The sequence below is a fragment of the Aspergillus stella-maris genome (genome assembly GCF_047715825.1).
Source record: "Aspergillus stella-maris strain CBS 113639 unplaced genomic scaffold BDV14scaffold_114, whole genome shotgun sequence".
NCBI classification, from domain to species: Eukaryota; Fungi; Ascomycota; class Eurotiomycetes; order Eurotiales; family Aspergillaceae; genus Aspergillus; species Aspergillus stella-maris.
In genome coordinates this window covers 1342-29068 of record NW_027396908.1, presented here as the reverse complement: position 1 = coordinate 29068, position 27727 = coordinate 1342, and the positions used below count along the sequence as shown (strand labels likewise).

Below are 27727 nucleotides of genomic sequence, written 5' to 3'. Positions count from 1 at the left end.
CATGATCTTACTGGACCACCCGTCGTCTAGAGGACGGCGCAAGGCTTGATGGAGGGTAGCCACGATGGCTATCTTTATCTCCGTATCGTCTAGGCAAAGGGGCCGTTCGGCCAAAACGGTTCCGTATCAACAAACAGACCGATCGCAACGGTCACAGCATGAGGCTGACCCAGCAGTGAATGGCTGCAGGTTGAACAGAGGAATATGCAACTTGGGTCCAGATTCATCTTTAGCTGATTTTTCAAGTAATGAATAGACATGTCAGTCATCCCAGCCATCATAACAAGGTCGGTGGATTAGTAGTACGGATATAAGGGTGTCGTATGGCCGTTTCCATACAGGGCTCACCCCAGAATAATTTATGGATGCCTCCGGCGCCCATCCATGTCGTTCGTGTTGGCCTGATGAATCCCTAACATCGCACGTCTCCTCCTCACTTCTTCTACTTCCGGTCTTCATTAGCATATCTGCGCTGTGTTTTGTTTACCACTCTATTAAGGGTGGCGAGACCCTGCCCGCCAATTTACAAAGGCCTCCCCACTGCAGTTAGTGGTAGACGGACTGTCCACCACTTCTCCGTGCTGTGTTTTGACCGCTACTACCGACATTGAGACTTCCTGAAACTTTCCAATTAATTTCCCTGCGTTTCACCAAACGTCAATCCCCGGGGCGGTTCGTCCTTTCTCGCACCTCCTTTTCGAGTCTCTTTGCATTCAGCCTCCGTTTCGACACCTTCCAGTAATCGAGCAACATGTCGGCGACGCCTCGGAAGCCTGGCTCACCAGCCAATACCAACAAATCCTCCGCCGCAGATTCGACTACAAACGGCACTCCGCCACGAGGACATTCCAGGTCGCCTACTACTGGATCAAACGGAGTGTCTAGATCTCCGTCCCTTCGCGGTTCTACCCCGGTTTCTGCACGCGCGGCAGCCAGGAAGCCTGGCCGGTCCAACCTGAGCATGTCGAGTGTTCCCAAAATTCCCGCCGATCCGTCCGAAGAAGAAGCGCGAGCCCAGAACGCGGCGCTTATCGAGGATATCAAAGAACAGTTGCAGAAAGCCGAGACTGCTTCGGAGCAGTACCAGAAGCAACTTGGCGTTCTGCAAATGCGCCTCGATGAATCTATAACTGAGCAAGCCAAGTTGGAAGACCAGGGCCATGAGAAGGATGGCAGACTCGAGGTATTGAACGGCGAGATCCGTGATCACGTTCGTCAAATCCGCGATTTGGAGCAGGCGCATGAATTAGAGCGCAATGCTATGCTCCAGGAGAAGGAGCAGCAAGCCAGTCGGGAGGAGGAAATGCAGGCCACCATTCAGCGTCTCAAGGAGACCGTGGCCCAGAAGGACATGCGTATCGGTACTGACGGTGATAAGAATGTATCCCGCTCTTGTAAGGCTCTCGATTTCGCTCTCCCTGAACTCCAAGCTAACAACTCCCCGCAGCAAGCTTCCGTAACCGAGCCTCCCCGGATATCGATGGACAATTTGCGCCATCGTCCTCGATCGAGCGAAGCCCATCACGCAACAATTCTACATTACTTTTGCAGAAGGATAAACTGATCGAATCTTTGCGGCTTGAGCTGGCTGAGTCCCAGATCAAGCTTGTGGAGATGGAGAACAAAGGCGGCGGCCGACAGAGGGAGCTCGAGAAGGAACTTCTCGAAGCCCGAATGGCAAATGCTCGTCTGATGGAGGATAACGAGAGTTACCAATTGCTTCTTAGCGAGCGAACCCTCAACGGTGACTTTGCCAAGGGCGACTTCATGCAGAATGTTCACCCTGATTCCTCGGACTCAAAGGAGACCGGTGGTGGTCTAGGCTCGTTGGCCGATGAGCTGGAGTCTGCGGATTCTCGACCTGAGCCTGACGACAGCCGCAGGCTGGAGGCAGAGCTCAAGGCGCTCAAGGATCAGAACAAGGCTCTAACGCTCTACATTGAGCGTATCATCAGTCGCTTGTTGCAGCATGAGGGATTCGAACATATCCTCGACAAGAACGAGGCCGAGCCGGCAGCCAAACAAGGCAGTGACAAAGACCTTCCTCCGACACCCGAGGAGAAGGATGACCCAAACAGCCAAACCTTCCTTCAGAGAGCCCGGTCAGTCGTTTCTGGCCAAAACACCAGGCCCCAGCCGCAGCCTCGGTCACGCCCGAGCAGCATGATGCCCCCGCCTCCCGCGCCGAGCGCTGTTAACGCCCACGAGAACCCGCAGACAGCGCCTAGCATCCCCATCAACCGTGCGCAGTCTGTACGTGGCCATCGCAGGACAAGGTCCGAACAGACCACTGACTTGGGAGCAGCGGCTGTTGTCGGTCAAATGTACCGCGGTCGCAACTCCGGCCCCATGAGCCCAAGCATGATGGGACCCGCTTCCCGCAACACGTTCACTGGAGCGAACTATATGCCTTCTGTCAGCAGTCGTGCACCTTCACTGTCCAGCCAGCCAGAGCGAGGCCATTTAAGCAGCTCAGGCAGTGTTTCTAGCGACCCACCCGGTGACACAGCGTCTACCGGTGCGACCTCGAACTCTCCTCGTTCGAGCAACGGCATGACCAACTACACAGGAGCAGTCATGACCCAGAGCAAGCTACGCCCGCTTAGGTTGGTAAGCGAGTCGAAGTCCGCCGAAGACGAGGAAGCCGCCCGAAAGAAGGCAAACAGGGGCAGCTGGATCTCGTGGTTCAACCGCCCGGGATCTAGCGAAGCCAACCAGCCTTGATCTGCCTGAAGCCTGATCTAGCTGATGTTTTTCTATTCTCATGACATACTTTTCTCTATTGTTATTTCTTATCATCTCTCCTTTGTTTTGATGTCCCCTTATGTATCTGTTTACCATACTGTGAAGATTGCAGCCGTTGGATCCTGGAGATTATTTGTACTGGACTATCGAGATATCACCATGTTGGAATACCCGAGTCTTGCTTTTATGTTGACGATGATGAATATGCCCCGCTCCTGTTGAAGACGGTATCCCCTGTTTATGATATTATCTAGTATACAATGAACTTTTATAGACCGCCTACTTCCATTGAGTGGTTTGTTGGGCGGTTCATTATGATTATTACACTATAGAGCAACCATATACTGCTTCTACACTGCTACTTCCAGAAAGGTGCGATAGCTGGGGCTCAGTCGCCCCTTCCTTCCGGCACTCATGTCCCTACATTAGTATAGGTATGTGTGATTCACGAAAATGCCTAAATTATCCGGTGAATGCTATTGTTAGGTTCAATATTCTATTTATTAGAACATTCACACCAAGTCGAGTTGAGTGTAGGCCGAGGAGTACAGTAGGTATATAGCTCGGAACAACATTAACGCGGCTTCCGAATTGCGGCCAGCTTGACAGTAAACGGAGGTCTCTCGAAAGACCACTCGCTCAATCACCACATCTCTACATTCAACACCAATTCCACAAAATGGGCTCTCTCTCACTATTCTCCGTCAATGCCGTCCTCGTGATGTCGGCCGACGACGGCTCTCGCATCTTCGCCAAGTACTACTCACCACCACACCCCCCGGCCGGCGCTGCCCCCAATTCCACCGATTACCCCGGAGCCAATCCCTACCCTACACTGAAGGAACAGAAGGCGTTCGAGAAGGGACTTTTGGAGAAGACAAACAAGCAGACCAGTGATGTTATTCTGTACGACAACCGAATTGTTGTGTTCAAGCTAGAGAGCGATGTGATGCTCTACGTTGTTGGCGGCGCGGAGGAGAACGAGGTCCTGCTTTACAATGTTGTTCTGTCGCTGCGGGATGCTCTGGGGATATTGTTCAAGTCCGTACTTCCGCTTTTCGCAAAACCTCTATTCGCGGGATGAAGAGTGTGACTAACTGGGTTCTTATTTAGGGGCGCCACGGACAAGCGCACAATTGTCGAGAACTACGACCTAGTCGCTCTGGCGATCGACGAGCTTATTGACGACGGTATCATCCTCGAGACAGATCCTGTCCTGATTGCCTCCCGCGTTAGCCGTGCTCCTCAACCCGACGCACCGAACCTCAAGAGCATCGATCTCTCCGAACAGGGTCTGCTTAATGCTTGGGAGCTTGGAAAGCGTCGTCTAGCAGAGGGCCTGCGGCAAATGTAGAGGGCGAACTGGAATAGCACATTTTGTTACGAATGTTTGTTCCTATACCTGCATGAATGTTGCATGAATGTTGTCGTTTCCTTTTTTGCGATCTGTCTGGCTGGGTTTGGCGCGGTTATATGCGTTGCTCGTTGTTGATTCATGATTTATATTATTTACCCTATCACCTTTTCCCCCCTGTGCATTTCAATTGCCAAAGAGGCTTCTAGATTTTACCTTTGGGTGTTTTGCTGAATGGAGGGGTGGCCGGTAGAGCAATACTTAGCTTATGGCCAGACAATGAATAATGGATGAGCCATTGTAGCCTCAAAAATAGATTTGATTCTAATTTTGAATGGGCCAATGAAGTAAGCGATCGATGGACCGCATATAAAGGCAGGGCTGACCTTCTAGAATGAATCAGAATGAGTGAGAAACTGCCCCGCATACGTCACGCTTAAGAATATCGGAGTGCGCAAAACTCTTTGGTTTCTCCAACAACTTTCCTACAGGACAACAGAGTAGTATACACCAAGATGAAGCAAAGATATTCTTCCCTGGATGTCCAGGTACGCCATTTGCAGGGTCACTCTCCACGCGCTGCGCCCTAACTTCGAGAAATACAGGTAATATCCAAAGAACTGGCCTCAGAGCTAGTCGGCCTTCGAGTCTCAAATATCTATGACCTCTCAACGGTATGTTGCGCGACACCACATTTCCTTGACCGGACTACATACTGAATAATCTTTGTCTTCTCAAGAGAATATTCCTCTTCAAAGTCGCCAAACCCGACAACCGCAAGCAACTAATCGTCGACTCGGGCTTCCGCACCCATGTGACTCAATACTCGAGAGCAACCGCAACAGCACCCTCCCCCTTCGTGTCGCGCCTCCGCAAATGCCTGAAATCGCGCCGCATCACCTCCATCACGCAAATCGGCACAGACCGCATCATCGACTTCTCCTTCAGCGATGGCATGTACCATATGCTGCTCGAGTTTTTCGCGAGCGGGAACGTCATTATCACGGATGCGGAGTATAACATTATTGCGCTGCTCCGCCAGGTCCCCGGCGGGGAGGGGTACGATGAGGCAAAGGTAGGCCTGAAGTATACGATTACGAACAAGCAGAATTACAACGGGGTACCTGAGATCACGCGAGAAAGGATCAAGGAGACATTGGTCAAGAGCAAGGAGCTCTTCGCGAAAGAGGACGGCGCGCCGAAGAAGTCGAAGAAGAAGAATACGGATGTGCTTAGGAAAGCGCTGTCCCAGGGGTTCCCGGAGTTTCCGCCGTTGTTGCTCGACCATGCGTTTGCGGTTAGGGGAGCGAATCCTGCGATGCCGTTAGATCAAGTTCTGGGTGATGAGGGTTTGCTTGATGGCGTTGAGGGGGTGTTGGAGGTTGCTGCGGGCGTGACGAGGGGGTTGGGTGCGGAAAAGAGTCATCCGGGCTTTATTGTTGCGAAGGAGGATACGCGTCCAAAGGCAGCCGCGCCGGAGTCAGAGGGTGACGCTGAAAATGGGGCAGACTCTGCGAAGCCCAGCCTTCTCTATGAGGACTTCCACCCGTTCAAACCCCGACAGTTCGAGGGCAAGGCGGGATACACAATTCTGGAATACCCGTCTATGAACGCAACGGTCGACGAATACTTCTCATCTATCGAGTCGCAGAAGCTAGAGTCGCGACTGACAGAGCGCGAAGGCGCGGCAAAGAAGAAGCTCAATGCGCTGAGGAACGAGCACGAGAAGCGCATTGGAGCCCTAGAGCAAGCTCAGGAGTTGCATATCCGCAAAGCAAGCGCCATCCAGGATAATGTATACCGCGTGCAGGAGGCCATGGATGCTGTCAACGGACTCGTCGCGCAAGGTATGGACTGGGTGGAGATTGCGCGCTTGATTGAGATGGAGCAAAACAGGGGAAACCCTGTTGCGCGGATCATCAAGTTGCCTCTAAAGCTCCACGAAAACACCGTTACGCTGTTGCTTCGAGAGGCCGGTAAGGAGGAAGAGGAAGATGATGAGGCCGAGCAATTGTTCTCTGAGTCTGAAGATGAGGATGAAGAGGATGAGGAACCAGAACAGCCACAGAAGAAGTCCGAGCCTCTGACAATAGACATCGATCTTAGTTTGAGTCCCTGGGCAAATGCGACGCAGTACTTTGACCAGAAGAGAGTGGCTGCTGTCAAGGCTGAGAAAACAACGCAGTCTTCGGAAAAGGCGCTGAAGAGCCACGAGAAGAAGGTCAAGGATGATCTGAAGCGGAACTTGAAGCAGGAGAAGCAAGTTCTGCGACACGCTAGGAAACCCTTCTGGTTTGAGAAGTTCCTGTTTTTCATCTCTTCTGAGGGTTATCTAGTGCTAGGGTAAGTTTACATCTATGAACTTCGTCATTGCTCAAGCTAATGCTTATTGGTATAGTGGTCGCGATGGCATGCAAAGCGAGATTCTTTACCGACGTTACCTACGAAAAGGCGACATTTTTGTCCACGCCGACCTCGAAGGTGCCACCCCCATCATCGTCAAAAACAGGCCTGGAGCGCCAAGCTCCTCTATATCTCCGACCACCCTTTCCCAAGCCGGTACACTCAGTGTCGCGACGTCAACAGCCTGGGATTCAAAAGCAGTTATGTCTGCATGGTGGGTCGATGCGGAAAAGGTGTCGAAGACTTCCGCTGCAGGCGACCTGCTTCCTGTTGGCGAGTTCCTTGTCAAGGGAGAGAAGAACTTCTTGGCTCCTTCACAGCTTGTTCTTGGATTTGCTGTAATGTGGCAGGTTAGCAAGGAAAGTTTGAAGAACCACAAGAACCTCAGAGGTGAAGAATCTCCTGGTATTGGTCAGGCGCAAGGGGCCGAGGAGGCTCCAATCCAGGTCGCAACCGAAGGCGTTGAGGCTCAAGAGGAGAGCAATGTTACACCAGCGGATGAAATCTCCGAGCAACCTGGAGCTTTAAATGAAGAAGAGGCTTCGGAGTCCGACGATGAGCAAGAGGACAAGCCGGAAGCTACAGCAAACCCATTGCAGCCTTCAACAAGCACCTCCCAGAACCTAGAGGATGCAGACGCCTCTGAGGATGATGGTGTGCAGGAAACAGTAAATCAGGACGAAGCTAAGGAAGAAGAAGAACAAGCAGAGGAAACTCAGGATGCCCAGTCGACAATCGACGATGCTGAGAGCGTGGTTTCCTCACAAACGCAGGGAGGAAAGCGCCATCTTTCTGCAAGAGAGCGACGTCTACTCAGGAAAGGCAAGCCCCTCGATACGCCAACCCCAACGTCTGAAGAGCCTAGCGGCCGCTCAACACCCTCAACAAACCAAACATCCAAGTCTGAGTCAAAGCCAGCCCCCGCTCCAGCACCCGCTCGCGGCCGCAAGGGCAAGGCCAAGAAGGCAGCAGCAGCCAAATACGCAGACCAAGACGAAGAAGAACGCGCCTTAGCCCTGCGCATTCTCGGCGCAAACAGCGTCAAAGCCCAGAAGGCCGCCGCCGAAGCCGAAGCCAAAGCAAAGCGAGAAAAGGAAGCTGAAGAGGCGAAGAAGCGCCGCAAGGCTCAACACGAACGAGCCGCCCAAGCAGAGAAGAAGCGTCAAGCCCTATTTGAAGATGGCGGAAACGACGACTACGATGAGGAAACTGCTGCTGCTGAAGCGGCGGATATGGAATGGCTCCCTGCGCTTGTTGGGACGCCCGATGTTGAAGACGAGGTCCTGGCTGCTATTCCCGTTTGCGCGCCGTGGTCTTCCCTTGGACGGTACAAGTACCGCGTTAAGTTGCAGCCTGGCGCCGTGAAGAAGGGCAAGGCTGTCAAGGAGATTGTGGGCCGGTGGGTGAGCGAGACTACTACTGGTAAGGTCAAGAAAGAGCATGCGGAGGATGCTGGAATCAGTCGGAGTGCTGCTGAGAAGCTTCGCGCGAAAGAGGGAGAGCTGCTTAAGGGGTGGAAGGATACAGAGATTATCAACACTGTGCCTGTGAGCAAAGTGCGGATCATGATGCCTTCTGGTGGCGGAGGCGGAGGCGGTGGTGATAAGGGGAAGGGTAAGGGCGGCGGCGGAAACAAGGGTGGAAAGAGTGGAAAGAAGAAATAGATGATTGCACGATAAGTATCTTAGAAGGTTGTTTGACTTTGAGGAGCACTTATACTCCACCACCCTGTGGTGTATCCCGAGGCCATGCTAGAGTTGATATATGTTATATATAGACGCCAAAAACATTTCAAAAACCATTCAGCGGGACATCATCTTTAACTAAATATAAATTATATAGCTGTAGTACTTAATTAGATAACCGAATACGTGGTAATGATGCTTTTGATGCTGTATAGATCGCATCCATGGGTGACATGCTTAGTCATCTGATCGACGTCATCCAAAGATTTTCTGGAAGATCGACGAGACCTTCATCTTCTCCATCCGACGTCGCAGTGTCTCATACAGGTATGTTGGAGACTCAATGAACATTGTTTCGATTGTCGCTCTCATGACTAACGCAAAGACGCAGTAACTAACTCTATCTCCGCATCAGAAACCCCACGTCGGTCTTGACTCATCGGGCACATACAATTTTCTGGAGTACACTTTTTTGAAGTCGAGCCCCGCCTTCAGTCGCAAGGAACACACCCAATCTGCTCCTCATCACCTGTCGCCTTGTCGCTCGCGGCCTCCCGCGCAGCTATACCAGGCCTTCCATAGCAATCTTCACATCCAAAATGTCTACCAAACAGTCAACGCGGATCGCCTCTGTCGTTCGCCTGAACAAAGAAGGATCCGGAAACCAAACCCTAGCAGAATGGTGGGCGAGCGAGCAGAAGAGCGGTAGCCCCGAGGCGAGCGCCATCGCAGAAGCCGCGCAGCTCCTCCAGAACAGCGATACCCCCGTTGCCTTCCCCACAGAGACAGTATACGGCCTCGGCGCAGACGCGACGCGGAGCGATGCAGTGCAGGGCATATACAAGGCGAAGCAGAGGCCATCTGATAACCCGCTTATTGTGCATGTTGACTCGCTAGAGATGCTAGGACGGCTATTGAACCCCGCGGCAAAGTCAGACTGTCCTACGAGCACGGCGCGAAACGCTATTCCTTCCATTTACGAGCCGCTGATTGAAAGGTTTTGGCCGGGGCCGCTTACAATTCTCTTGCCGAACCCGTCGGGGTCTAGGCTTGCGCCGGAGGTTACGTCGAATTTGACGACTTTTGGCGTGCGCATGCCGGCTTCGCCGTTGGCTAGGCTGCTTATACATGCTGCGGATAGGCCGTTGGCAGCGCCATCTGCGAACGCCTCTACGAAGCCTTCGCCTACGGCGGCAGAGCATGTATTCCACGATTTACAAGGCCGGATTGAACTTATTCTTGACGGCGGTCCATGCGGCGTTGGTGTTGAAAGTACAGTTGTCGATGGACTCTCCAATCCACCCAGCATTTTGCGCCCCGGCGGTGTTGGAATCGAAGAACTCCGCTCCTGCCCTGGATGGGAGAATGTTACACTCGGGTACCATGACGGCACGCTCGACGTGAAGGAGATTCCTCGTGCACCGGGAATGAAGTACCGCCACTACTCGCCAAAGGCCCGAGTTGTCCTCTTTGAAGCAGGCTCAGATGAAAAGGCCATCCTTGCACACGTAAAGCATGATCTTGAAGATACAGCCGTTGGCGCTCACTCCATCGGCATTGTGCGCACGCAAACCTGGGATTGCGGTCTGCAGCTTCTGCCTGAGAGTGAGATTGAGAAGGTCGCCAAGTCTGTGCCATCGCTCGTCGATAACCTAGTTGAGTTCTCGGTTTCTGTTGGCGACAAGACGAAGGAGGTCTTCGATTGTCACCTAGCCACCGACATCGGGGGTATTGCGCGGGGTCTTTTCGCGGCTTTGCGGGCAATGGATGAGAAGGAGGTCGACGTCATTTACGTCGAGGGTGTCTCGGATAATGAGCATTTGGCTGCGGCGGTCATGAACAGGCTGAGGAAGGCGGCTGGATCGACATTCAAGGTGTAGAATACAAAATATATAGATAGGATGGGACGGATAGATCTTTCCTCTCTTGCTTCGGATTCGGGTTGGTATAATTCAGGTTACATCTAGCTGGCGCGTTTCTATAGATGAGTTTTTTTCACGAATTATGATATTTGCTCTCTTCTCATCTATTTTTCTAACGTTCCTTGTAGTGCATGCTGTACAGTACGTAGAACATCTCCGCTCTCCGTCGGCATCCTCCGAGGCTGCAAGAAAATTGTGGATAAATACGCGGGACAGACCCACGGTTATCATAAACTTCCTACGCCTAATTTTGAGTCACGATCTTCAAGATTTTGACTCGACGGCTATCACGCTGTCAAACTATTGGTTCTGCGCTCTTGATTGGTTTGACCGGGTTCCCATTGAGCTTATCACTTTCTACTTGCGGATTGTGGATTCCTTGCGAAGTTCTACCACCGGCACTATATAATCCCTGCCATGGTATAAGACGTCGCGCAACTCTAAATATATCTACACCTCATTCTTCTTTTACTATCTTTTATATATACCAGAACCTTACTGCGATACCACCAAGCCAGCAGCCAAAATGTGCCGCTCCCCCAACACAAACCCCAACTGGCACGCCTTCCTAACAGGCCTGCCCAAATGCGAGCACCATGTACACCTAGAAGGCTGCCTTGACGCCCCCCTAATTTTTACACTAGCCGTCAAAAACAACGTCGAACTCCCAGACCCAGCTTCAAACCCGGCCTACGCAAGTGTCGAAACCCTAACAGCGCGATACGGCCACTTCAGCTCGCTAGACGACTTCCTGCACTTCTACTTCATTGGCATGACGGTGCTCAAAAAGAAGAGCGATTTCGCGGACCTAGCGTGGTCTTACTTTTCCAAGGCGAAGCAGGATGGTGTGCATCATGCGGAAGTCTTCTTTGATCCGCAGGTTCACATGGAGCGTGGTGTTTCTTATCGGGATGTTGTTGATGGGTATGTGGATGGTTGTAAGCGGGCTGAGAGGGAACTGGGGATTTCAACGAGGTTGATTATGTGCTTTTTGAAGCATTTGCCGTTTGAGTCTGCGAAGAAGCTTTATGATATCTCTTTAAAGGAAGGAGACCTCGATTTGAACGACGGCAATCCTGTTATTCATGGCCTCGGGGCTTCGAGCAGTGAGGTTGGTCCGCCGAAGGATCTTTTCAGGGATATTTACCTTGATGCGAAGGACAAGGGGATCAACCTTACGGCGCATGCAGGAGAGGAGGGAGACCCCTCATACATCAAGGCGGCGCTTGACATGGGTGCTACCAGAATCGACCATGGTATTCGGCTCGTCGAGGATCCCGAGCTCATGAAGCGTGTTGTTGATAATGACGTCCTGTTGACAGTTTGCCCTGTATCAAACGTGCAGCTGAAATGCGTGAACAATGTCAGCGAGGTTCCCATCCGGAAGTTCCTGGATGCGGGTGTCAAGTTCAGCATTAACAGTGACGACCCGGCTTACTTTGGCGCTTACATCCTGGAGTGTTATCTCGCGGTGCAGGAGGCGTTTGGGCTGAGCGTGCAGGAGTGGAAGACCATTGCTGAAAATGGTGTCAAGGGCAGCTGGATTGGGGAGGAAAGGAGAACGGAGTTGTTGGGAGGGATTGAAGCGCATGTTAAGAAGTTCGAGGGCGTGTTATAGATTGACCGGGAGTTTATATACAATACATTAATCGAATAGATGATCTAGAACCTACCATTTCTGAGCAAAAACATCGAAATGTGTAATGTATGTCCGGTATTCTGGCAACAATGACCTCAGGTTGTGCTTGGATATGCCAGATACGAAATAGACACAAAAGAGAGCAAAAAGAGGTCTCCCCGACTGGGAGTCGAACCCAGGTCTCCCGCGCTTGTTCCTCTTGATGAGGATTGACAAGCGGAAATCATGACCGTTAGACCATCGAGGACTGGAGATGTTGAAAGTCTAAATAGTTGGCATTATGAGGAAACAAGAGTCTAGCATAGTACATTGCTTACACCCAGTACTCTATTACGTACTTGGAAGGATGATTATAGTCACACTGCTTCAAAGTCGATATTTGAGTCAGGATACTCCTGGCGTTGGCTTGCCGGGTTAGAGTGGATCTTGTGCTCCGAGTTCCTTGTGGTCGCTCCTATGCAGCATGGAACTGAAAGAAGCCTCCTGTTTTCATACTGCCTGAGGCTCCGAAACTCCATTTCGCGGCATACCTGCCTCAGGCATAGTGATTACAATTAACCTTTCTGCCTCAGGCCGCCGCGTGTAATCTCTCAACGATGATTGGCCAAGGGCAGCTCCCGCAAATCCAACGGGATGTTCAGACTTCGGAGTCCTGGGCAACTTCGCCAACGCCATCATCACCGTCCCTCCCCTCCTCATCCCTCTTACTTCTCCCCCTCGCCAGCAATGGCTTCCAAGCTCTTCCCCGCCGCTCCGCGGGTTGGCCGTCAATTGACTCGCCAGCTCCCCCGAGCCCAATTCAGACCCTTCTCCGCCGGTCCGCAACGGTTCAGCGACACCCTCAATGTGGTACGTGGTGACGGACGCCTATATCCTATATCAACAGCTCGAGAAATTGAACAATGGCTAATGATACTGGTGCCTGCAGCACCGCAACACCCCCGAGAACAACCCCGCCCTCCCCTTCAAGTTCTCCGAGCAGAACAACAAGCTCATCGAGGAGATCCTCGCCCGCTACCCACCCCAGTACAAGAAGGCCGCCGTCATGCCCCTCCTCGACCTCGGCCAGCGTCAACACGGCTACACCAGCATCAGCGTCATGAACGAGGTCGCTCGCGTCCTTGAGATGCCACCCATGCGCGTCTACGAAGTCGCTACTTTCTACACAATGTACAACCGCGACCCGGTCGGCAAGTACTTTGTTCAGCTTTGCACGACGGTATGATATGATGGCACCATTCATTCACCCCATGAAAGGAGGTAGACTAAAATTAATGTGATGCACAGACACCCTGCCAACTTGGCGGCTGCGGCAGCGACAAGATCGTCAAGGCCATCACAGAGCACCTCGGCATCACGCCAGGCCACACAACCGCCGACGGCCTCTTCACATTCATCGAAGTCGAGTGTCTCGGCGCTTGCGTCAACGCGCCCATGGTCCAGATCAACGACGACTACTACGAAGACCTGACGCCCGAGTCCATGAAGTCGCTCCTCACGGCGCTCAAAGATTCTGCGACCGCTGCGTCAGGAAGCCAGGTTAAGGTTCCTGCTCCGGGACCTCTGAGCGGCAGAGATACCTGCGAGAACAGCGGGGGTCTGACTAATTTGAAGGAGATTGTGTGGGATCCTGCCACGATGATGAGGAAGGATGGTGCGTTGGATGGAGAGGCTGCTGCGGCGCAATAGATTCTGATATCTGCCTAAGAGGAAGATGAAGAAGAAGAAATGTTAGCGTCTAAGTAAGAAAAGGATATAGTTTCTCTGTCTGTTGGTGTTGGTTTGTTTTTGCCATCTTCGTTGCCGTTTCCCTCACGTTTTCTCTATCTCCATCCTTTCATCCCGAGCTGGTTGACGGAAAAGGCCACCGGGTGTTGGATTTGTATTTATAATATGTTGCTTCTGGTCTTTCTTGTACGGAAGAAGAAGATCGGGAGCTTTCATAGAAGGTTTAGTACCCAATGCACTTTTATTTGGTCATTTTGAGGTCTTGGTCTTTGATCTAGTTGCAGCTTAGTGGCTGCAATGCTCTAATTCTTAACATCCAAAGTCTGAACGAAATGCAGAACATAACCGAACACTCTAGCATCAAAACAGATATTCTCCACCAAGGACCAAGGCAAGGGGTCAGAGAGCATTATCAACCAACATGCTCTGACCCTGACACGTGATTGATTCAGACTCCAAGGCCTCTCCAGCATCAACCAAGAGTGCTTTCCCGTCTCTTTCCACCAGTATCTTGCCCCGTATATTCACGTCTAATGTCATCTTTATTAACAGGTGATAAATATGTACGTGCTTGGTCTGACCGTACCGAAGACTGCGTCCGATGGCTTGGGTCATAGATGACTCGTAGTCATACTGTGCTTGAGCGGAAAAGGGCGAGAGGAAGATGATATGGGTCTTATATGAGACAGGCGTTTGCCGTACCACAATCCTGTAGAAGCTGGTAAGTGCCTCGTATGCCAACCTCCAAGTCTTTTGCCTCCTCGTCTGTACCTTGAACGACGATCTGAGTCCAGGTTTGAGAGTCCTTAAATCGTTCCACTTCAAGACCACATTTTGCTTCATAAGTCGGGATCCGATTTCCACTTCCAAAAACCTCCAGGAAGCTACTTGGACTGAGAGGAGCACAGATTTCCCAATCGCCTTCCAAAATCGATTCTAGGTCCCGCGCAGCCATGCGTGCAATGGCTCTCGGATCACGCATCAAGCACAAGGTTGGATAATCCTCGCGCGGCTTCACAAAAAACAGCCAAGTGAGCCACCCCGGGTCAATGACTAGCTTTACAACAGAATCTTGGCCCTCATAGATGACAGTTCACGTTTGGCTTCGCCTGATATCGACGAATGGGAGTCCTTCGCCGAAGGCTCTAGCCACAGATTCAAATATTTCGGTCCAGACAGCGGTTGGGATGAAGGCGTCCGATTGCAGCTCGCTATAGCTCTCCAGAGTTATGCCGTTAAGGCACAGGGTGCATCGCAGAATGTTTTCCCGGGTTTTGGTCTGTCCTTCACACTCGCAGTACCTCACACTACTCGCAGCATTACCGTGAAGGCTCTAAATATTGACAGCGGCAACTGCGTCGAAATCCGAACTGCTACGTACCAGGTTTTTCTCGCCTTGCGGAGTAAGAGCCTTACGTCTCGGAGCTCGAGATGTCAGTGCCCTAGAGGGATCTCCTTTCGGTAGGACCTTATAACCAACAATAGGCTCTGTCAGGATGGCTGCTCCAACTATTTTCGAGCTCATGGCGTTGCCCGCCAACTCCTGGAGCTCTTTTTGATACTCTTGCGTTAGCAAAAGCCTGTTCAAGAGTAGGACCTGCAACGCAACAAGACTCAATCCCAATGAGAGGCCCACCTCGAGTGGTGATATAGGGCATTCCACTGGGCGTAATATAGCCGACAATGCCAAATGCACGAGAATCGATCTCTCGATCGATTCCTTGGGACAGCTCGAGACATCTCCTGCAGTATGTGACTTAGCAAACAACAGCTCAAGGAACTACCGCCACGGCGGGGGGAACATACTCCTTATAGTTCATGTCATACCCATCCACCAACTTCCTCAGGAAATTCGCATCCAGCGTATCCCACACTCTCTCCGCCAAATCCTTCACCCAAGTCTGCCACGCAAAGTCTGGCATGCGACACATCCCGTCATCCTGAGACCGACTCACGGGCCGCTGGTATCCTAATCCTTGCTGCAATCGATAACTCTGATGCCGTACCTCGTACCGATCCCAGTTGACCGCCGCGCGGGGGTTAGCAGCCGCAAGGGCACTCCGCACCGCCATATCCTTCTCGACCTGCTCAAGGCGCCTGTCATCACCAGCCAGCGAACTAGCCGGGCGTCTAAACTGTTCAAGAACGGCTTTCCACGTATTCACTTCCCTCTCCCGCATTCCAGCCTCCGTCATGCGCCTTCGATCAGCACAAAACATATACCCTCGCTCCCTCGTCTGCGGGAGACAGTAAGCCTTCGTGCCGACGTCCGCATGTACAGCGACAAAGTCAATGTCCTCCCAGTGCTTCGCGATCTTGGCCCACGGTGCTTTCTTGACGTTCTCTAGGATCACTAGCCGGGGGCGATACATCGCTGCGTGCCGGACGATACCCCAGAATGTGCCGCCGGATTCGCCAGCTTCATCAAGGGTCTTGCAATCGTGCTGATAAACATAAGCTGAGATTTGTTCCCAAGTTCAGCTGGTCCACACTTCAGAGGGAGTCTTGCTCGCTTTAGGGGGCGGGGAGTGTTGTCGGGTTCTGCGTTTGCGTTTGTCGTATGCTTGCCGCCGGTGGCAGGGCCACTCTTCGGAGTGTCGTGGTAGGCAGTTTCTGTGGGCTTCGGTGCATCTTGGGCATCTGGACCATGGTCGTCTTTAGATTCAGATTCAGCATCTGGTTCTGGTTGAGGTTCAGGTTCAGATTGGCGCGGGAAGCGTCTGGCTCGCGTGGAGGCCATGGTCGCTGCGACGGGGGCTTTTCTTTTTGCTGGCAATTTGTCGTTTTGCGTGTGTTTTTTTTTTTTGCGTTTTTCAAATGTTTCCCCTAAAAGATATGATTAAGGAATTTATAAATTCAAGATGTTTCCTGGAGTGATAGAGTTGGATGGTCATGAGATAGGGTATATGTGTCACGTGGATTATGAGAGATGATGTATGGATAAAGGAGGGAAAGAGGAAGAAAACAAAATCTGACGGAACACAGAAGAGAAGTATTCTATAGAGGAAAGTAAGAGATAAATGAGAAGTGTTGGTATAAATGAGAGAAGTGATTGACCTAATCCAAACAGGTTTGCATTCACTGACTGAAACATGCTCAAGTATAAGCTCAGCTACAAACACAACACAAAGAGACCGTCTTGCATGCAAGCCCAGTCCATGGCGAAAACATGATAATATACTGGACAGGAGCTTCTATAGCTTGAAGTCAATACGCGATGCATGATAAAAGCACTTTGCAGAAGCCATCTCAAGAACACAAGGCAAGACATTGCATCACTAAACCAACCAATCACAACAAGCCAGAAACTTAGGCAAGTCCAATTCCAGAGTCGACAGGGCTCGGTGTCTCTTTTAAGATATTATTGCCGGTCGTAGAACCGAGCGATTGCATCAAAGGCCCCATCAGACGACCATCGCGAATCGCCTCGTGGATGATGGCGATTCACGACCCGATTGTCTTCTTCGAGCGGTCGTCCAGGGTCTCGCTCTCGGGGGTAGGATGCTCAACAAACCCTTGATGGAACGGGACGCCAAGCTGATGTCGGACTGTTTCGTACAGAATTCTAGCGCCTTGTCCGAGGAGGTCGGTAGTGTGTTGCTTCAGGAAGAATGCGTTCGCTGTCTGTTGGTATATCGCGTTCAGTGAGATGCATGCTTGAATTTTCCACTCAGTCAGGTCTCTCAGTCCAGGCTCCTGGGTCCATCTTTGGTTTATGAGCACTGGCACGGCATTTTCGACTACTGTTTTTACACGATCATGAGGGCTGAGGCGATTGGTCGTCGGCCAGGAATGCAACAAGTGCTGGTTGACTGAGTCGTTCAGGTCTGCTAATTCTGCCTCTGAGAGATACTTGGAGAAAGAGCTCGACGTAACAGTTTGCATCTCGGATGTTGCACGCTCTAGAAAGGCCAGACGAATGACAAGAAAAAGCAAAGCTGGGCTTGCGTCTTCGATGTGCCTGTCTTGCCAGCTGTAGCCCAAGATCCACCTGCATGAACGGCAATACCGCTGGATGATATAGCTGGTCTGCCAGGGCAGACATGGTATCATACTGACCTTGAGTCCAGGATTTTGATGCTGGATGTTCAGGTGACTTTGCGAATCTTAAAGCCTTGTTGGTGTTCGAAAAGGATGTCCGCCTGAACCTAGTTCTTGTTTGTATCGTCTACCAATAGCCGTATAATCCCCATGATTTCATTGCCTTTCAGCCAAGCCCGCTATTGGCAGATATTTATAGGGGTATTCTGATCAGAATGGGCAGCATTAAGAGCAGGTTCTCCTCGCCACCTAGACTGCGTCAATTAGACCAAAGTCGCTGGCTAGGATCAGAATACTCTACTTTCAAGGCTCCATAATGTCCGTGCGCATGGTAAGTACAAGGAGACCCGAATATGCGGTAAGATCGCGCCACGAGCATCTAGACAACCTGTGGACTGTGCATGGTGCCGAGAAATAGCGGACGAGAAAGTAGGCCGGTTCGGTTTGACACGATCAAGTTTAGCTTAGGCGATAGTTCTGGGGGATCAGCAATGGACATACCGGGAAATGGTATTTGTGAGGACTAAGTGGCAGTCTTCATGCAGATTGAAGAACCCAGGATTTAGCCTCCTGATAGTGTCGAGATCGACCATACAGCTGGGTAGTGGACTAGTCATTGTTGTCTAGTTCGGCAGATAATAAGTCCTGGGGTACTTCCTCTGCGTGGACGTTGAAAGAAGCAAAAAAAGGACAAAGAACTTTAAAATAAGGGAAGGATCGTGCATGCAGCCGTGTTCGTCGCATTGGCTGGAAGGGAAAGGAATGATTGAAGTCTCGCGCTTCCAAGCTCGAAGAGGTCGCGAAGACATGTGACCCCGGGCCGGGCCCTCAGTCCTTGTTTCCTTGAGCTGGTCGTCGACTATTGAGTCTTGCAACACCACAGAGTACGTGCGGGAGAGCTTGTCGATCATGATAGCAGAAGGGCTAGCGCATAAGAGTGGTAGCTTTCCTTCCTCAGAGATAGGTAGTCTTGGTTCTTGCGGTAAATAACGCCCAGGCTCCAAAAACGCCGCTTCAGTGCAGTTGAGATAGTACATTGTGTTGTTTTCGCCTAATAAATATTGGTCATGGAAACAAGAAAAAATATTTGTAAGAAAAGCATCAGATCTGCTAACTTTCAGGTATCATCCGAAGCAAATCACAAGACACCCAAACGAACCATTTGCGCCATACCCGGAATGTCGAGATCATCAAAGAATACTCTGATCCATATCACCACCTGAGTCATGTCAAAGAACGAAGCCGCATTACCGCATGCCACCCTGCATTAGCTGCTGTCTTAGCAGTATAATCTGGCTACGCTCCATTGGTGGAAGCGCGTCAATGGCCGACTGGGGCATATTGAGGACTTGCTGCAGTAGTTCCTCTTGTCCAGGAACCTGTTGTTGCGGCTGCGGTGGGGGTTGAGCAAAGGGCGTGTTCATCATTGGTGGTGTCGATACCTGGCCCGGAACAGCACCAAAAGGCGGGAATGCCGCAGGAGGGGCCGATGGAGGGGGTGCTGTAGGTTGTGCAGCTTGCTCCACCACAGCTCCCAGGGTGTTGTAGTCGACGAGATTCAGCAAAAGTAGGGCTTGAAAGATGGCGTATGCAAGCTGAGGCGCTTGTCGCAGAAGTTCTGTGGCCCGTGCGGGATCCGACGTAGCTAGCGATTTCATTTGCTGAAGCACGTCGAGAAGTTGGTTTGGAGGAAGAGCGGCGAGCGTTTGTGAGATGGCGTTCGGACAATCCAGGAGCGGCGGCAGCTCGACGCCTGGCGGGAGAGGTGGCAGAGGAGCAGATAGCGGCGGCCCCCCCAGTTGTCCATCCTGAGCGGGCATTTGTGACGGCTGCGAGTAATCTTCCGGTACAGAGTCCTTCTCATTGTTGTGAGGCCAGTCCACCCGGATTTTGCGGCCCATGATCTCATAATCATTCAAGTTTCGTACGGCAGAGGCGGCTGCATCAGCGTCTGCGAAATCTGCGAATCCATATCCCTTTGGCTTTCCTGTCTCGGGGTTCATCATCAGGCGAAACTTGGTCACGGTGCCAGCGGTGCTGAGGATGTCTTTAACCTGTTCCTCTGTGAGGTCTAAAGCATAGAGGGTTAGTCTACCAAGCGGTGACGCTCATACAAAAGCATAGGATATTGACATACTGTAGGGAATGTTCCCTAGGAAAACACTCTTTCCAGCTCTGTCTGGACCCATGTTTGCGACTGGTAAGGTGAATACAAGGTGCGACAAAAATGAGGATATTTCAAGCAACGATGGGTGTGAGCAAACGCTTGCTCTGGATCAATAGTCAGGAACCGCGTAAACGAGATAGATTGTTTTCAAGTTCTGTATAGGAATCCTCTCTAATAAACCAACAGACCAAGTCTTTCCGTCAGTCCTGAAGCTCTTTGAACAGCGCTTTGTGCTTGGTTGGAGTGCGGCAATGAGCACGAGAGCTTGCCAAGGCGGTGTCCGAATCTGGAGAACTGCCGCCCGTCAGTGGACGGACCTCAAAGGGCTTGCCGGTCTTGTCATCCAGACTCCAGCTTCGCATCTCACCACAACAATCATGTCTCGGGTCCCGAAAGAACAGTGGGAGAGGCTTCAGATGATTCTCCAAAGCCGCAGCCGCGGCGGCTTTGGAGGCGGCAGTCCTCGTGGTGGTGCCGGAGCCACTGCAGGTCTGGTTCTGCTCGGTCTTGGAGGATGGGTTCTGTCGAACTCTCTCTTCAACGGTGAGGATAATTCTACCGATATTATTTCGGGTCTCTGCTCTTCTGTGAGTCTTTATACTGACTAGTTGCGCTTCAGTTGATGGTGGTCATCGCGCGATCAAGTACTCCCGATTTGGTGGTGTCAAGAAGGAAATCTACCCTGAAGGTAAGCACCAGTTTTCCCGGATTTTGTCTTTTGAACCTTTCTCTGACGGGATGTTCCTATTCAGGAACTCACTTTGCGATGCCTATGATCGAAACGCCAATTATCTACGATGTCCGAGCGAAGCCGCGAAACATCGCCTCCCTCACGGGTACCAAGGATCTACAGATGGTGAATATCACCTGCCGTGTCCTCTCAAGACCTCGGGTCGATGCTCTTCCTCAGATCTACCGGACACTCGGTCAAGACTTTGACGAGCGTGTTCTTCCATCCATCGTGAATGAGGTGTTGAAGAGCGTAGTCGCTCAGTTCAATGCCAGTCAGCTGATTACCCAGCGTGAGAACGTCGCGAGACTTGTCCGGGACAACCTCGCTCGCCGCGCTGCGCGCTTCAACATCGCTCTTGACGATGTCTCGCTTACGGTAAGGACATTCTCCCTCGTAGTCTCCTGTTCATGAGCTTTTTGCGCTAACGTTTGCTTTCTGTCTAGCACCTGACCTTCTCTCCCGAATTCACCGCCGCCGTCGAAGCCAAGCAGGTCGCACAACAAGAAGCCCAACGGGCAGCCTTCCTTGTCGACAAGGCCCGCCAAGAGAAGCAAGCCTTCATTGTCCGCGCTCAGGGTGAGGCCCGATCAGCCGAGCTTATCGGAGACGCCATCAAGAAGAGCAAGAGTTACATTGAGCTCCGAAAGATCGAGAATGCGAGACACATTGCCCAGATTCTGCAAGAGAACGGCGGCAAGAACAAGTTGTATCTGGACACCCAGGGTCTTGGTCTGAACGTCAACACAAACGCGGACAAGGACAACTAATTCAAATATACCAAAACGATATCTGGCGGGAGGTTTCGACGGGATATTTATGAATCTTCCTCAGAATTCTTCCTCTGTACCGCTAGGCTTTCCGAGTCTGCGGTGGTTGAGGTGGAATAAGTCATCTGTACAAATAGTTATTTTTTCAGGATTACCACAGCACAGGCGAATTGTGTATCTTCTCTACTTAATACTCATGGATGTCAATCTCAATGAGATCTGCAAGATACGGTATACCTTGTAGTAAAATGCGTTTCCTGATACGTAGATTCTGAGCCGCTTTATCGCTGCGGGGACGAGAGCGGCAAGCGGAAATTTTATATCGGCGGGGAAACAATAATTTCTTGGGCGCAACTCTACTCCTTCACAATCCGACATCAAACTCGCAAAGCGACCTAGGCCGCTTATACCTTTTATACCACTTGCCCATTTGACATACCAGAACTAATCCGGGACATTTCACAAGGTAAGTGTCCTTCTTACGAAGCCCACTTCTCCCAAGATATACCCCGCCTTCCTCACCAGTTCTATAACAAAGCCAATCAACCCTCCCCAATCGCATCAACAATTCAGTCCAAGCTAACAGTTGAAATCTAGATGACCGACCCCCTAGCCGACCTAGAAGTCGACGTCGACCTAGCGACCCAAGAAGTCCTCCTCGCCGCCTCCCAACACGACATCCCCAAGCTCCGCTCTCTCCTCCGCTCAAACGAAGCAGCCACGAACCCGGCAAACGTCAAGGATTCAGAGACGGGGTACTCGCCTCTCCACGCTGCGATTGCGGCATGTGAACCTGAAGAGGACGAGAAGAGGGCCAACGGCGCGCCTAATGGCGTTGAGACGAATGGAACTGCGGAGAACGGCGCCAGCGGGCAGGAGAGCAGCACGATCCAGTCTGCTGTACAGACCGTGAAACTTCTCCTGCAGGAGGGTGCGATCTGGAATGATTTGGATCTGAATGATGAGACGCCGGGTTGTATTGCGCGGAGATTGGGGCTTACGGAGCTTTACGAGATGGTTGTTGATGCGGGTGTTAGGGCGGAGTTGCTGCTTAATAGGTTGGACGGGTATGAGGAGTTGATGGAAGATCAGGATGAGGATGAAGAGATGGAAGACGAGGAGAAGGCTGAGGATCAGGAACTTACTTCAACAGCAGAGGACGAATCTGCGCCACAACTAGTCGACACTACCACCACTACCACAACAACCATAGAACAACCACCCTCCGAGTCCGAACCCAACCCCGCCGTCACAAACACTCGCTACCTCTCCTCAAACCTCACAATCCAAAACGACCGCATCCTCGACGCCGACGCCAACGGCGTAATGATGTCCTGGGAGACATCCATCATGAGCAAATCCGCCAAAGCCCTCCTCCCTACCCCGGGCCTGCGCGTCCTAAACGTCGGTCACGGAATGGGCATAGTCGACACCTTCTTCCAAGAACAATCACCCTGCTTACACCACATAATCGAGGCACACCCGTCCGTCGTTGCCGAAATGAAGCGGAAGGGCTGGGACACTAAGCCCGGTGTCGTTATCCACGAGGGGCGGTGGCAGGATATTCTCCCCGCCCTTGTAGCAGAGGGCGAAACGTTCGATGCGATTTACTATGATACGTTTGCGGAGTCGTATGGTGATTTCAGGGAGTTTTTCCAGGAGCAGGTTATTGGCATACTCGAGCAGGATGGTGGCAAGTGGGGGTTCTTCAATGGCATGGGCGCGGACCGCCAGATTAGCTATGATGTTTATCAGAAGGTTGTTGAGATGGATTTGTTTGAGGGTGGATTCGATGTTGCGTGGGAGGAGATCGACGTGCCGAAGCTCGAGGGTGAGTGGGAGGGGGTGAGGAGGCCTTATTGGAATATTGAGAAGTATAGGTTGCCGTTGTGCAAGTTTATGGATTGAGAGGTTAAGTCTAGAGTATATAGATCTGATAGTTAAAGGCAAAAGATTGGATTGTGGAATAATCTCAATGCTAAGAGGGGTTGCCGGTATGTACTATGCCCTGGGTAGAGATGCAACGCAAACCCAAAACAACAAAAGAGAACGTCAAAACGATGTGTCCCAGAGTAACGCCGGTCGCTAAAGCAGGAATCAAAAGAGCCAATCATCACATCAGCGAATGCAAGCCAGCGCTCTGTCCATGCTATATACACTTAGAAAAAGAAAAGGAAAGAAAGTTCATAGTTGAATAAGATCAACTTCAGAAAAGTCAGGCGGACTGCGGCTAAAGATCGTTCGACCCTTTCCGTCCAGTGCCTGGTACTCGTTACTGATCCAGATATGCTTGCTGAAGCGCTGGGTGCGGTAAATCTCCTCGTCACTGACGCCTAGATCGTCTCGCGGGATCCAGATGACGGGACGCTTGGAGCGAAGAGCATCGTGCTGAAAGGCGCGCTGAACGAGCTGGTCGCGCTCGTCGGGTGTAAGGTCCTCGAGTTCGTCGTGGATGCCTTCGAATAGTGCCGAGCCGCGAGGGTGTCGTAGGGGTCCTTGTGCTTCTGCGTCTTGCTCGAGCTTTTCGCGCATGCGCTGGATGGAGGGGACTGAGTCTGCTGAGTTTGCACCGAAGAACTTAGACCGGCGAGGCGAGCTTTGAGTGGCCCATGATGGCCGGCGAGGGTTGTTGAGGTTGGCGACTGTTTCTGGATTGAGGCTTTGTCCCTTGCGTCTAAGACCAGAGGCTCGTCTGTTCACGCCACCTTCGAACTTCTTCAATTCGATAGCGCGGGCTTCTTCTTCATTCTGGAACTCAGCGCGTTCGCGCTCCTTCAGTTGGTGCTCGAGCGTCTCCTTTGTTTCCTCTGCTTCCTCCTCGTCCTCGGCATTCAGGCCCATTCGTGCCCTTTGAGCGCGAGCAAACTCTTCGTCACGGCGAACGGCATCGTCTTCCAGGGTGATTGGTAGATAACGTATCAAGGGTCCGAAAGCTTCGTTGAGTAGGACTTGAAACCCTACCGTGAGTACCGTCATGATAATCATGATGATTGCTTGTCCCTCGCACGCCACATTACCATTCTGGTCACGAACCAAGAAGAAAAGACCGATCAAGCTAAGTTCCATGATGTAGATACCAGTGAACAGCTGGTTGATCGCGCGAGGGAACAGTAGCCCTCCTGTATCGAAACGGAACTTTGTGACGTACAGGGTGTTGTAACGGTAAACGAACCAGAACAAGCTGAAGGTAATGACGTTGAACACCATGATGAGCGGCGCGATGACGGAGTAAATCAATCCAATGGACGCAAGGGTGGTGTAGACTGGGAAGAAAGTACCCCATTGCATTTGGTTGAGGTTCGTTGTCCGAGCCCACTTTCTGCGCGCAGTGCCATCCAAGATAGGAGCAAGAATAAACCAGCTGATGAGACTGAAAATCTGCACCAACGCTCCTGCACTCACTGACAAAGCTTGAAGAATCATGTAAGAGAAGAAGTAGTTGCTCGACAACGGGATATTCTGGGCGAGTAGTTCAGGCCAACTTGTCACATCGGTGATGCTGTTGAAGATGGTGGAGAAACTGGATGCGATCGCAACAACCAAGAACAATTGGACAAACAGAAAGGCGAAGAAGTAGTTTTGCACAGTGAGCTCGATGCCCATGCCCGTCTGAAGACCCTGTGTCCGGCAGAGGAAGCGAAGGATGAGTGGCAGAATGGCCATTAGTATAGCCAAGAACAACGGGGGCAGAATACCCTGTACGGCCGAAATGAGCCATTCTGGCATCCGACCAATCCATTGCAGCCATGTGAAAGCGTCTTCCAGATATGACAGCTGAGAGAGCAATCCAGTAAAGGCAACCGGAAAAGCCCAACCAATCACCATGCCAATAACAATGGCGTAGATGCCGAACGTGCGAAGATAGCGCTCCCACCATTTGATAGACATATTGTCCCAAATAACGTCGTCCGGTGAGATCTCAACAGTACGGGGGGCCATTTGCTTAGGCACATGGTGGCTGACTGCTTGACAGGCCATATGCGCAGCCACCTGATGGTTGAACTGAATGAACGCCGAGTTCATCAGTGGAAACTTTTCGGGGTTCTGCTGGTCGATTTCGATTTCCAGGTTCAAACGAGCGACTTCTTTGCGGCAATAGTCGATAGTGTCAACTTTCTTCCCAATGAGCCATATCGAAGGCATCCAGCTAATGCCGAAGATTGGCAGTCGCATAGTATCTCGGTCTTTTCTCTTAACGTATTTCTCCCACAACGGCTCTCCAAGATCCTCCTTTTCATAATCTTCATTATAAGCCGCTGGGTAGGTATCATCATCGACTTCCGCACCGTCGTTCTGTTTGAGGTTGAATTGGTTTCCGGCATTTGCTCGAACCGGCGAGCTGTCATCGGAGCCAGAAAGCTCGCCCTCTGGCATGTCGACTGGGGATTCTGGTGCTGTAAGTGGAAGCTCATCTGGCTCGGTTCTGTTACTAGACTTGGAGTGGTTCGATGGTCTGCTTCTCCAAAAGGGCCGTTTCGGGTGTGGGCCTTCTCCGTGTGAACTTCCTGGCGCGGCTGGGTCGGCGGTGTTCTCGTCGATAATACTGTCTGATTGCCCAAGACCGTCCTTTGACGCGCTGTGGCCGTGCCCTGTGACCATGCCGAAGGCCGATTTGCCCAGCTTACCAACACCTTGGCCAACAGCACCCGCTAAGCCGATAGCAGGTTCAAGAGGATTGAGGTGCTTTCGCTTCTCCGTTCTTGGTGCCTTAGTGTCGTCGCGATGCAAGACCTCTCGGAGTGTGTGAGCTTGGTGCGGGTCACCAGAGCTGATACCGGCCCCCATGGCAATTTTTGAAGCTTTCGCATCAGCTTGCTCTTTTTCTCTCTGCTCGGCACTCTTGCCTCCTGACTTTTTGGCTTCGGCTTTTGCCTTCTTCATCTGAGCCTTCTTGCACTTGATAATTAACTCCGTCAACGCACTCTCGAGTTTCAAGGCTAGCGTATCTCGCTCCTTGACTTTTTCGTTGAGGTCGTCGAAATTCCTGTTAATCCAGATGTTGCGGATCCCTCCAGGGAAGACATCATACAATCCTTCCAGCGCCTCAACCGAAAGCCACTTTTTAGGTATCGCAGTCACCAGGACTGTCGTCGCAGAAGCTCTCAGCCGATGTTGGGGAGAGGTCAAGTAAGCTTGTCGAAGTCGGATATAGCTTCTCAACTCGTCGAAGAAGATGGCGCACACATACACAATGACAATCACAGCCATAACCAGATGGGCCCAGTAACGGTCGGTGTTCTCTGGAGCAACGTTTCCCCAGGCCAGCTGGTCCAGACCAGTCACGTTCCATCGATCCCCTGTGTCCGTGCCATTTTTGAATGTCTGGTCCTTACCGCCAACTTTGTTGAGGGTCAATAGCGTCGGCAGGATGATGCAACCGAGGGGAAGAAATATCTTGAGCAGCATCCGCAAGTAGCGCAAGAAGAAGTAGGCGTCCAGGCCGCATTTTTGGAGGAACTCGGAGCTAGAGGTCTTGAAAATAGGGAGGGTCCATTTGAAGATACCGGGGGGTGAGGGTTTTGTGCGCTCTCGGTCGGGGACGAGGTATGTTCGAGGTTGGCTATAAGGTGAGAATAATTAGCGATCCTGTTCGCGAAGATGTTCCGACTCGACAAAAAGCACTTACTAAATGCGAGTGAGCTTCCCTTTGAGAAGTAAGAACAGGAGGAATTCGACGGCGAAAATGATAATAGCGGCGGCTAGCGATGCTACAAATGTTTTGATCGAGATTCCTTCTCTCGCTTGGCCTTTGCCGCCTGCGTGCTCAAGGGCCGAGCCCAAGTCGTTTGCCATTGTTTGCGACGCTGGGAGACCCCAGCTCGTTCACGTATACCGAGGGTGTTGCTGGTGAGGGTGAGGGTGTCCGACCGATCAAAGTGTTCAGGTACTCAGGTCATTCCGAGGAAGCTGTACCAAACTATGGGGACCAAGGAGCGAATTCGATATTGTGGATAAAATGATAGTAGAGAGTCCGATCCAGGGAGTGAAGGTACAGGGAGTGTAGAGGGCGAGATCGCGCGTCGGGTTGAAACTCCAAGTAGGGTGGTTGAGGAATTGAGAGGTGGTAATAACGAAGGGAAAACGTCAGAGCAGCAAGGCAGATAATGTTGCAGAAGTTGCAGATAAAGGCATCATGGATCTGTCCCCATGAACTGTCCCTTTGGCGCTGGGGAGTCTACCCATTCGTGGGAATCGCAGATCGCAAGTTTTTAGTGCATGACATCAAGCGCCTGCTGAAACTTGGCCGTGTCCCCGTAGCGCTCTTCTTCCACCGGTCGTTTCATTCACCCTTGCTGCCTCTGAAAGGATTGGTTCTCAAAGCACAATGCCCTTTTGTGAGGAATCACCGGCGCTTAGAGTCCCAAAATAACAACATCAACAATACTTCAAACTATCCAGCAAGGACTGTAACAAGAGCCCCGACATCGCAAGTCTCAACAGGGTCGCCGATGAAGTGGCGAGTGTGGGGCCTGATTGGGAATAGCGTTGAACTGTTGATCTCAGGGGGATATACGCCATTCCATCTACGGTCTAGTGCTCAGC

At 51.6% G+C, this 27727-nt stretch overlaps 12 protein-coding genes and 1 non-coding gene across 13 annotated transcripts; 7 read left to right on the top strand and 6 right to left on the bottom strand.

Annotated features, from left to right (window-relative positions):
- Positions 1 to 291: 291 nt before the first annotated feature.
- BDV14DRAFT_18113 (uncharacterized protein) lies at positions 292 to 3090 on the top strand. Its single transcript, XM_073770013.1, has 2 exons — positions 292 to 1394; positions 1448 to 3090. Exons 1-2 carry the CDS (start codon positions 752 to 754, stop codon positions 2722 to 2724), a joined length of 1920 nt encoding a protein of 639 aa, XP_073622052.1. The 5' UTR covers positions 292 to 751; the 3' UTR covers positions 2725 to 3090.
- A 231-nt stretch (positions 3091 to 3321) lies between these two features.
- Positions 3322 to 4567, top strand: BDV14DRAFT_18096 (coatomer subunit zeta). Its single transcript, XM_073769983.1, has 2 exons — positions 3322 to 3786; positions 3859 to 4567. The coding sequence occupies exons 1-2, from the start codon at positions 3425 to 3427 to the stop codon at positions 4097 to 4099; spliced, it is 603 nt and encodes a 200-aa protein (XP_073622051.1). The 5' UTR covers positions 3322 to 3424; the 3' UTR covers positions 4100 to 4567.
- Positions 4568 to 4614: 47 nt separating this feature from the next.
- On the top strand, positions 4615 to 10067 carry BDV14DRAFT_194060 (putative DUF814 domain protein; the record flags this gene model as incomplete). Its single annotated transcript, XM_073771875.1, has 5 exons — positions 4615 to 4647; positions 4705 to 4773; positions 4839 to 6442; positions 6498 to 8140; positions 8770 to 10067. The coding sequence occupies 5 exons, from the start codon at positions 4615 to 4617 to the stop codon at positions 10065 to 10067; spliced, it is 4647 nt and encodes a 1548-aa protein (XP_073622050.1).
- Positions 10068 to 10351: 284 nt separating this feature from the next.
- aah1 (adenosine deaminase) lies at positions 10352 to 11770 on the top strand. Its single transcript, XM_073770653.1, has one exon. The coding sequence runs from the start codon at positions 10636 to 10638 to the stop codon at positions 11725 to 11727; it is 1092 nt and encodes a 363-aa protein (XP_073622049.1). The 5' UTR covers positions 10352 to 10635; the 3' UTR covers positions 11728 to 11770.
- A 132-nt stretch (positions 11771 to 11902) lies between these two features.
- Positions 11903 to 11995, bottom strand: BDV14DRAFT_t144. The gene has a single exon. It is a non-coding gene; the product is annotated as a tRNA-Asp (tRNA).
- Positions 11996 to 12416: 421 nt separating this feature from the next.
- BDV14DRAFT_185366 (complex I 24 kDa subunit family protein) lies at positions 12417 to 13800 on the top strand. Its single transcript, XM_073770652.1, has 3 exons — positions 12417 to 12597; positions 12677 to 12967; positions 13036 to 13800. The coding sequence occupies exons 1-3, from the start codon at positions 12475 to 12477 to the stop codon at positions 13435 to 13437; spliced, it is 816 nt and encodes a 271-aa protein (XP_073622048.1). The 5' UTR covers positions 12417 to 12474; the 3' UTR covers positions 13438 to 13800.
- BDV14DRAFT_185365 (uncharacterized protein) lies at positions 13801 to 14294 on the bottom strand. The gene has a single exon (XM_073770651.1). It carries the CDS (start codon positions 14089 to 14091, stop codon positions 13876 to 13878), a length of 216 nt encoding a protein of 71 aa, XP_073622047.1. The 5' UTR covers positions 14092 to 14294; the 3' UTR covers positions 13801 to 13875.
- Positions 14295 to 14569: 275 nt separating this feature from the next.
- On the bottom strand, positions 14570 to 16216 carry BDV14DRAFT_206001 (uncharacterized protein; the record flags this gene model as incomplete). The annotated part of the gene is made up of 5 exons (XM_073774828.1): positions 14570 to 14809; positions 14858 to 15027; positions 15113 to 15219; positions 15283 to 15934; positions 15967 to 16216. The coding sequence occupies 5 exons, from the start codon at positions 16214 to 16216 to the stop codon at positions 14570 to 14572; spliced, it is 1419 nt and encodes a 472-aa protein (XP_073622046.1).
- A 594-nt stretch (positions 16217 to 16810) lies between these two features.
- Positions 16811 to 17795, bottom strand: BDV14DRAFT_18017 (uncharacterized protein). The gene has a single exon (XM_073769872.1). The coding sequence runs from the start codon at positions 17527 to 17529 to the stop codon at positions 16921 to 16923; it is 609 nt and encodes a 202-aa protein (XP_073622045.1). The 5' UTR covers positions 17530 to 17795; the 3' UTR covers positions 16811 to 16920.
- Positions 17796 to 18140: 345 nt separating this feature from the next.
- On the bottom strand, positions 18141 to 19795 carry BDV14DRAFT_18045 (putative polyadenylation factor subunit CstF64). Its single transcript, XM_073769918.1, has 3 exons — positions 19655 to 19795; positions 18633 to 19588; positions 18141 to 18568 (listed from the first exon to the last, which is right to left on the bottom strand). The coding sequence occupies exons 1-2, from the start codon at positions 19704 to 19706 to the stop codon at positions 18765 to 18767; spliced, it is 876 nt and encodes a 291-aa protein (XP_073622044.1). The 5' UTR covers positions 19707 to 19795; the 3' UTR covers positions 18141 to 18568; positions 18633 to 18764.
- A 226-nt stretch (positions 19796 to 20021) lies between these two features.
- BDV14DRAFT_185356 (prohibitin subunit PHB2) lies at positions 20022 to 21533 on the top strand. The gene is made up of 4 exons (XM_073770650.1): positions 20022 to 20227; positions 20304 to 20372; positions 20437 to 20792; positions 20861 to 21533. The coding sequence occupies exons 1-4, from the start codon at positions 20062 to 20064 to the stop codon at positions 21182 to 21184; spliced, it is 915 nt and encodes a 304-aa protein (XP_073622043.1). The 5' UTR covers positions 20022 to 20061; the 3' UTR covers positions 21185 to 21533.
- On the top strand, positions 21440 to 23230 carry rmt2 (protein-arginine N5-methyltransferase). The gene is made up of 2 exons (XM_073769834.1): positions 21440 to 21650; positions 21782 to 23230. The coding sequence occupies exon 2, from the start codon at positions 21782 to 21784 to the stop codon at positions 23090 to 23092; it is 1311 nt and encodes a 436-aa protein (XP_073622042.1). The 5' UTR covers positions 21440 to 21650; the 3' UTR covers positions 23093 to 23230.
- On the bottom strand, positions 23231 to 27132 carry BDV14DRAFT_17998 (putative DUF221 domain protein). The gene is made up of 2 exons (XM_073769843.1): positions 26811 to 27132; positions 23231 to 26744 (listed from the first exon to the last, which is right to left on the bottom strand). Exons 1-2 carry the CDS (start codon positions 26975 to 26977, stop codon positions 23369 to 23371), a joined length of 3543 nt encoding a protein of 1180 aa, XP_073622041.1. The 5' UTR covers positions 26978 to 27132; the 3' UTR covers positions 23231 to 23368.
- Positions 27133 to 27727: the final 595 nt, after the last annotated feature.

Coding starts and splice junctions, on each gene's coding strand:
- rmt2 (XM_073769834.1), top strand. CDS start 21,782: ATGACCGACCCCCTAGCCGACCTAGAAGTCGACGTCGACCTAGCGACC.
- aah1 (XM_073770653.1), top strand. CDS start 10,636: ATGTGCCGCTCCCCCAACACAAACCCCAACTGGCACGCCTTCCTAACA.
- BDV14DRAFT_18113 (XM_073770013.1), top strand. CDS start 752: ATGTCGGCGACGCCTCGGAAGCCTGGCTCACCAGCCAATACCAACAAA. Junction 1,395..1,447: donor TAAGAATGTATCCCGCTCTT/GTAAGGCTCTCG, acceptor AACTCCCCGCAG/CAAGCTTCCGTAACCGAGCC.
- BDV14DRAFT_18096 (XM_073769983.1), top strand. CDS start 3,425: ATGGGCTCTCTCTCACTATTCTCCGTCAATGCCGTCCTCGTGATGTCG. Junction 3,787..3,858: donor GCTCTGGGGATATTGTTCAA/GTCCGTACTTCC, acceptor GTTCTTATTTAG/GGGCGCCACGGACAAGCGCA.
- BDV14DRAFT_185365 (XM_073770651.1), bottom strand. CDS start 14,091: ATGACCCAAGCCATCGGACGCAGTCTTCGGTACGGTCAGACCAAGCAC.
- BDV14DRAFT_18017 (XM_073769872.1), bottom strand. CDS start 17,529: ATGATACCATGTCTGCCCTGGCAGACCAGCTATATCATCCAGCGGTAT.
- BDV14DRAFT_18045 (XM_073769918.1), bottom strand. CDS start 19,706: ATGGGTCCAGACAGAGCTGGAAAGAGTGTTTTCCTAGGGAACATTCCC. Junction 19,589..19,654: donor CCTAGGGAACATTCCCTACA/GTATGTCAATAT, acceptor TCTATGCTTTAG/ACCTCACAGAGGAACAGGTT.
- BDV14DRAFT_17998 (XM_073769843.1), bottom strand. CDS start 26,977: ATGGCAAACGACTTGGGCTCGGCCCTTGAGCACGCAGGCGGCAAAGGC. Junction 26,745..26,810: donor GGGAAGCTCACTCGCATTTA/GTAAGTGCTTTT, acceptor CTCACCTTATAG/CCAACCTCGAACATACCTCG.
- BDV14DRAFT_185356 (XM_073770650.1), top strand. CDS start 20,062: ATGTCTCGGGTCCCGAAAGAACAGTGGGAGAGGCTTCAGATGATTCTC. Junction 20,228..20,303: donor GTCGAACTCTCTCTTCAACG/GTGAGGATAATT, acceptor GTTGCGCTTCAG/TTGATGGTGGTCATCGCGCG. Junction 20,373..20,436: donor GAAGGAAATCTACCCTGAAG/GTAAGCACCAGT, acceptor GTTCCTATTCAG/GAACTCACTTTGCGATGCCT.
- BDV14DRAFT_185366 (XM_073770652.1), top strand. CDS start 12,475: ATGGCTTCCAAGCTCTTCCCCGCCGCTCCGCGGGTTGGCCGTCAATTG. Junction 12,598..12,676: donor TCAGCGACACCCTCAATGTG/GTACGTGGTGAC, acceptor TGGTGCCTGCAG/CACCGCAACACCCCCGAGAA. Junction 12,968..13,035: donor TTGTTCAGCTTTGCACGACG/GTATGATATGAT, acceptor TGTGATGCACAG/ACACCCTGCCAACTTGGCGG.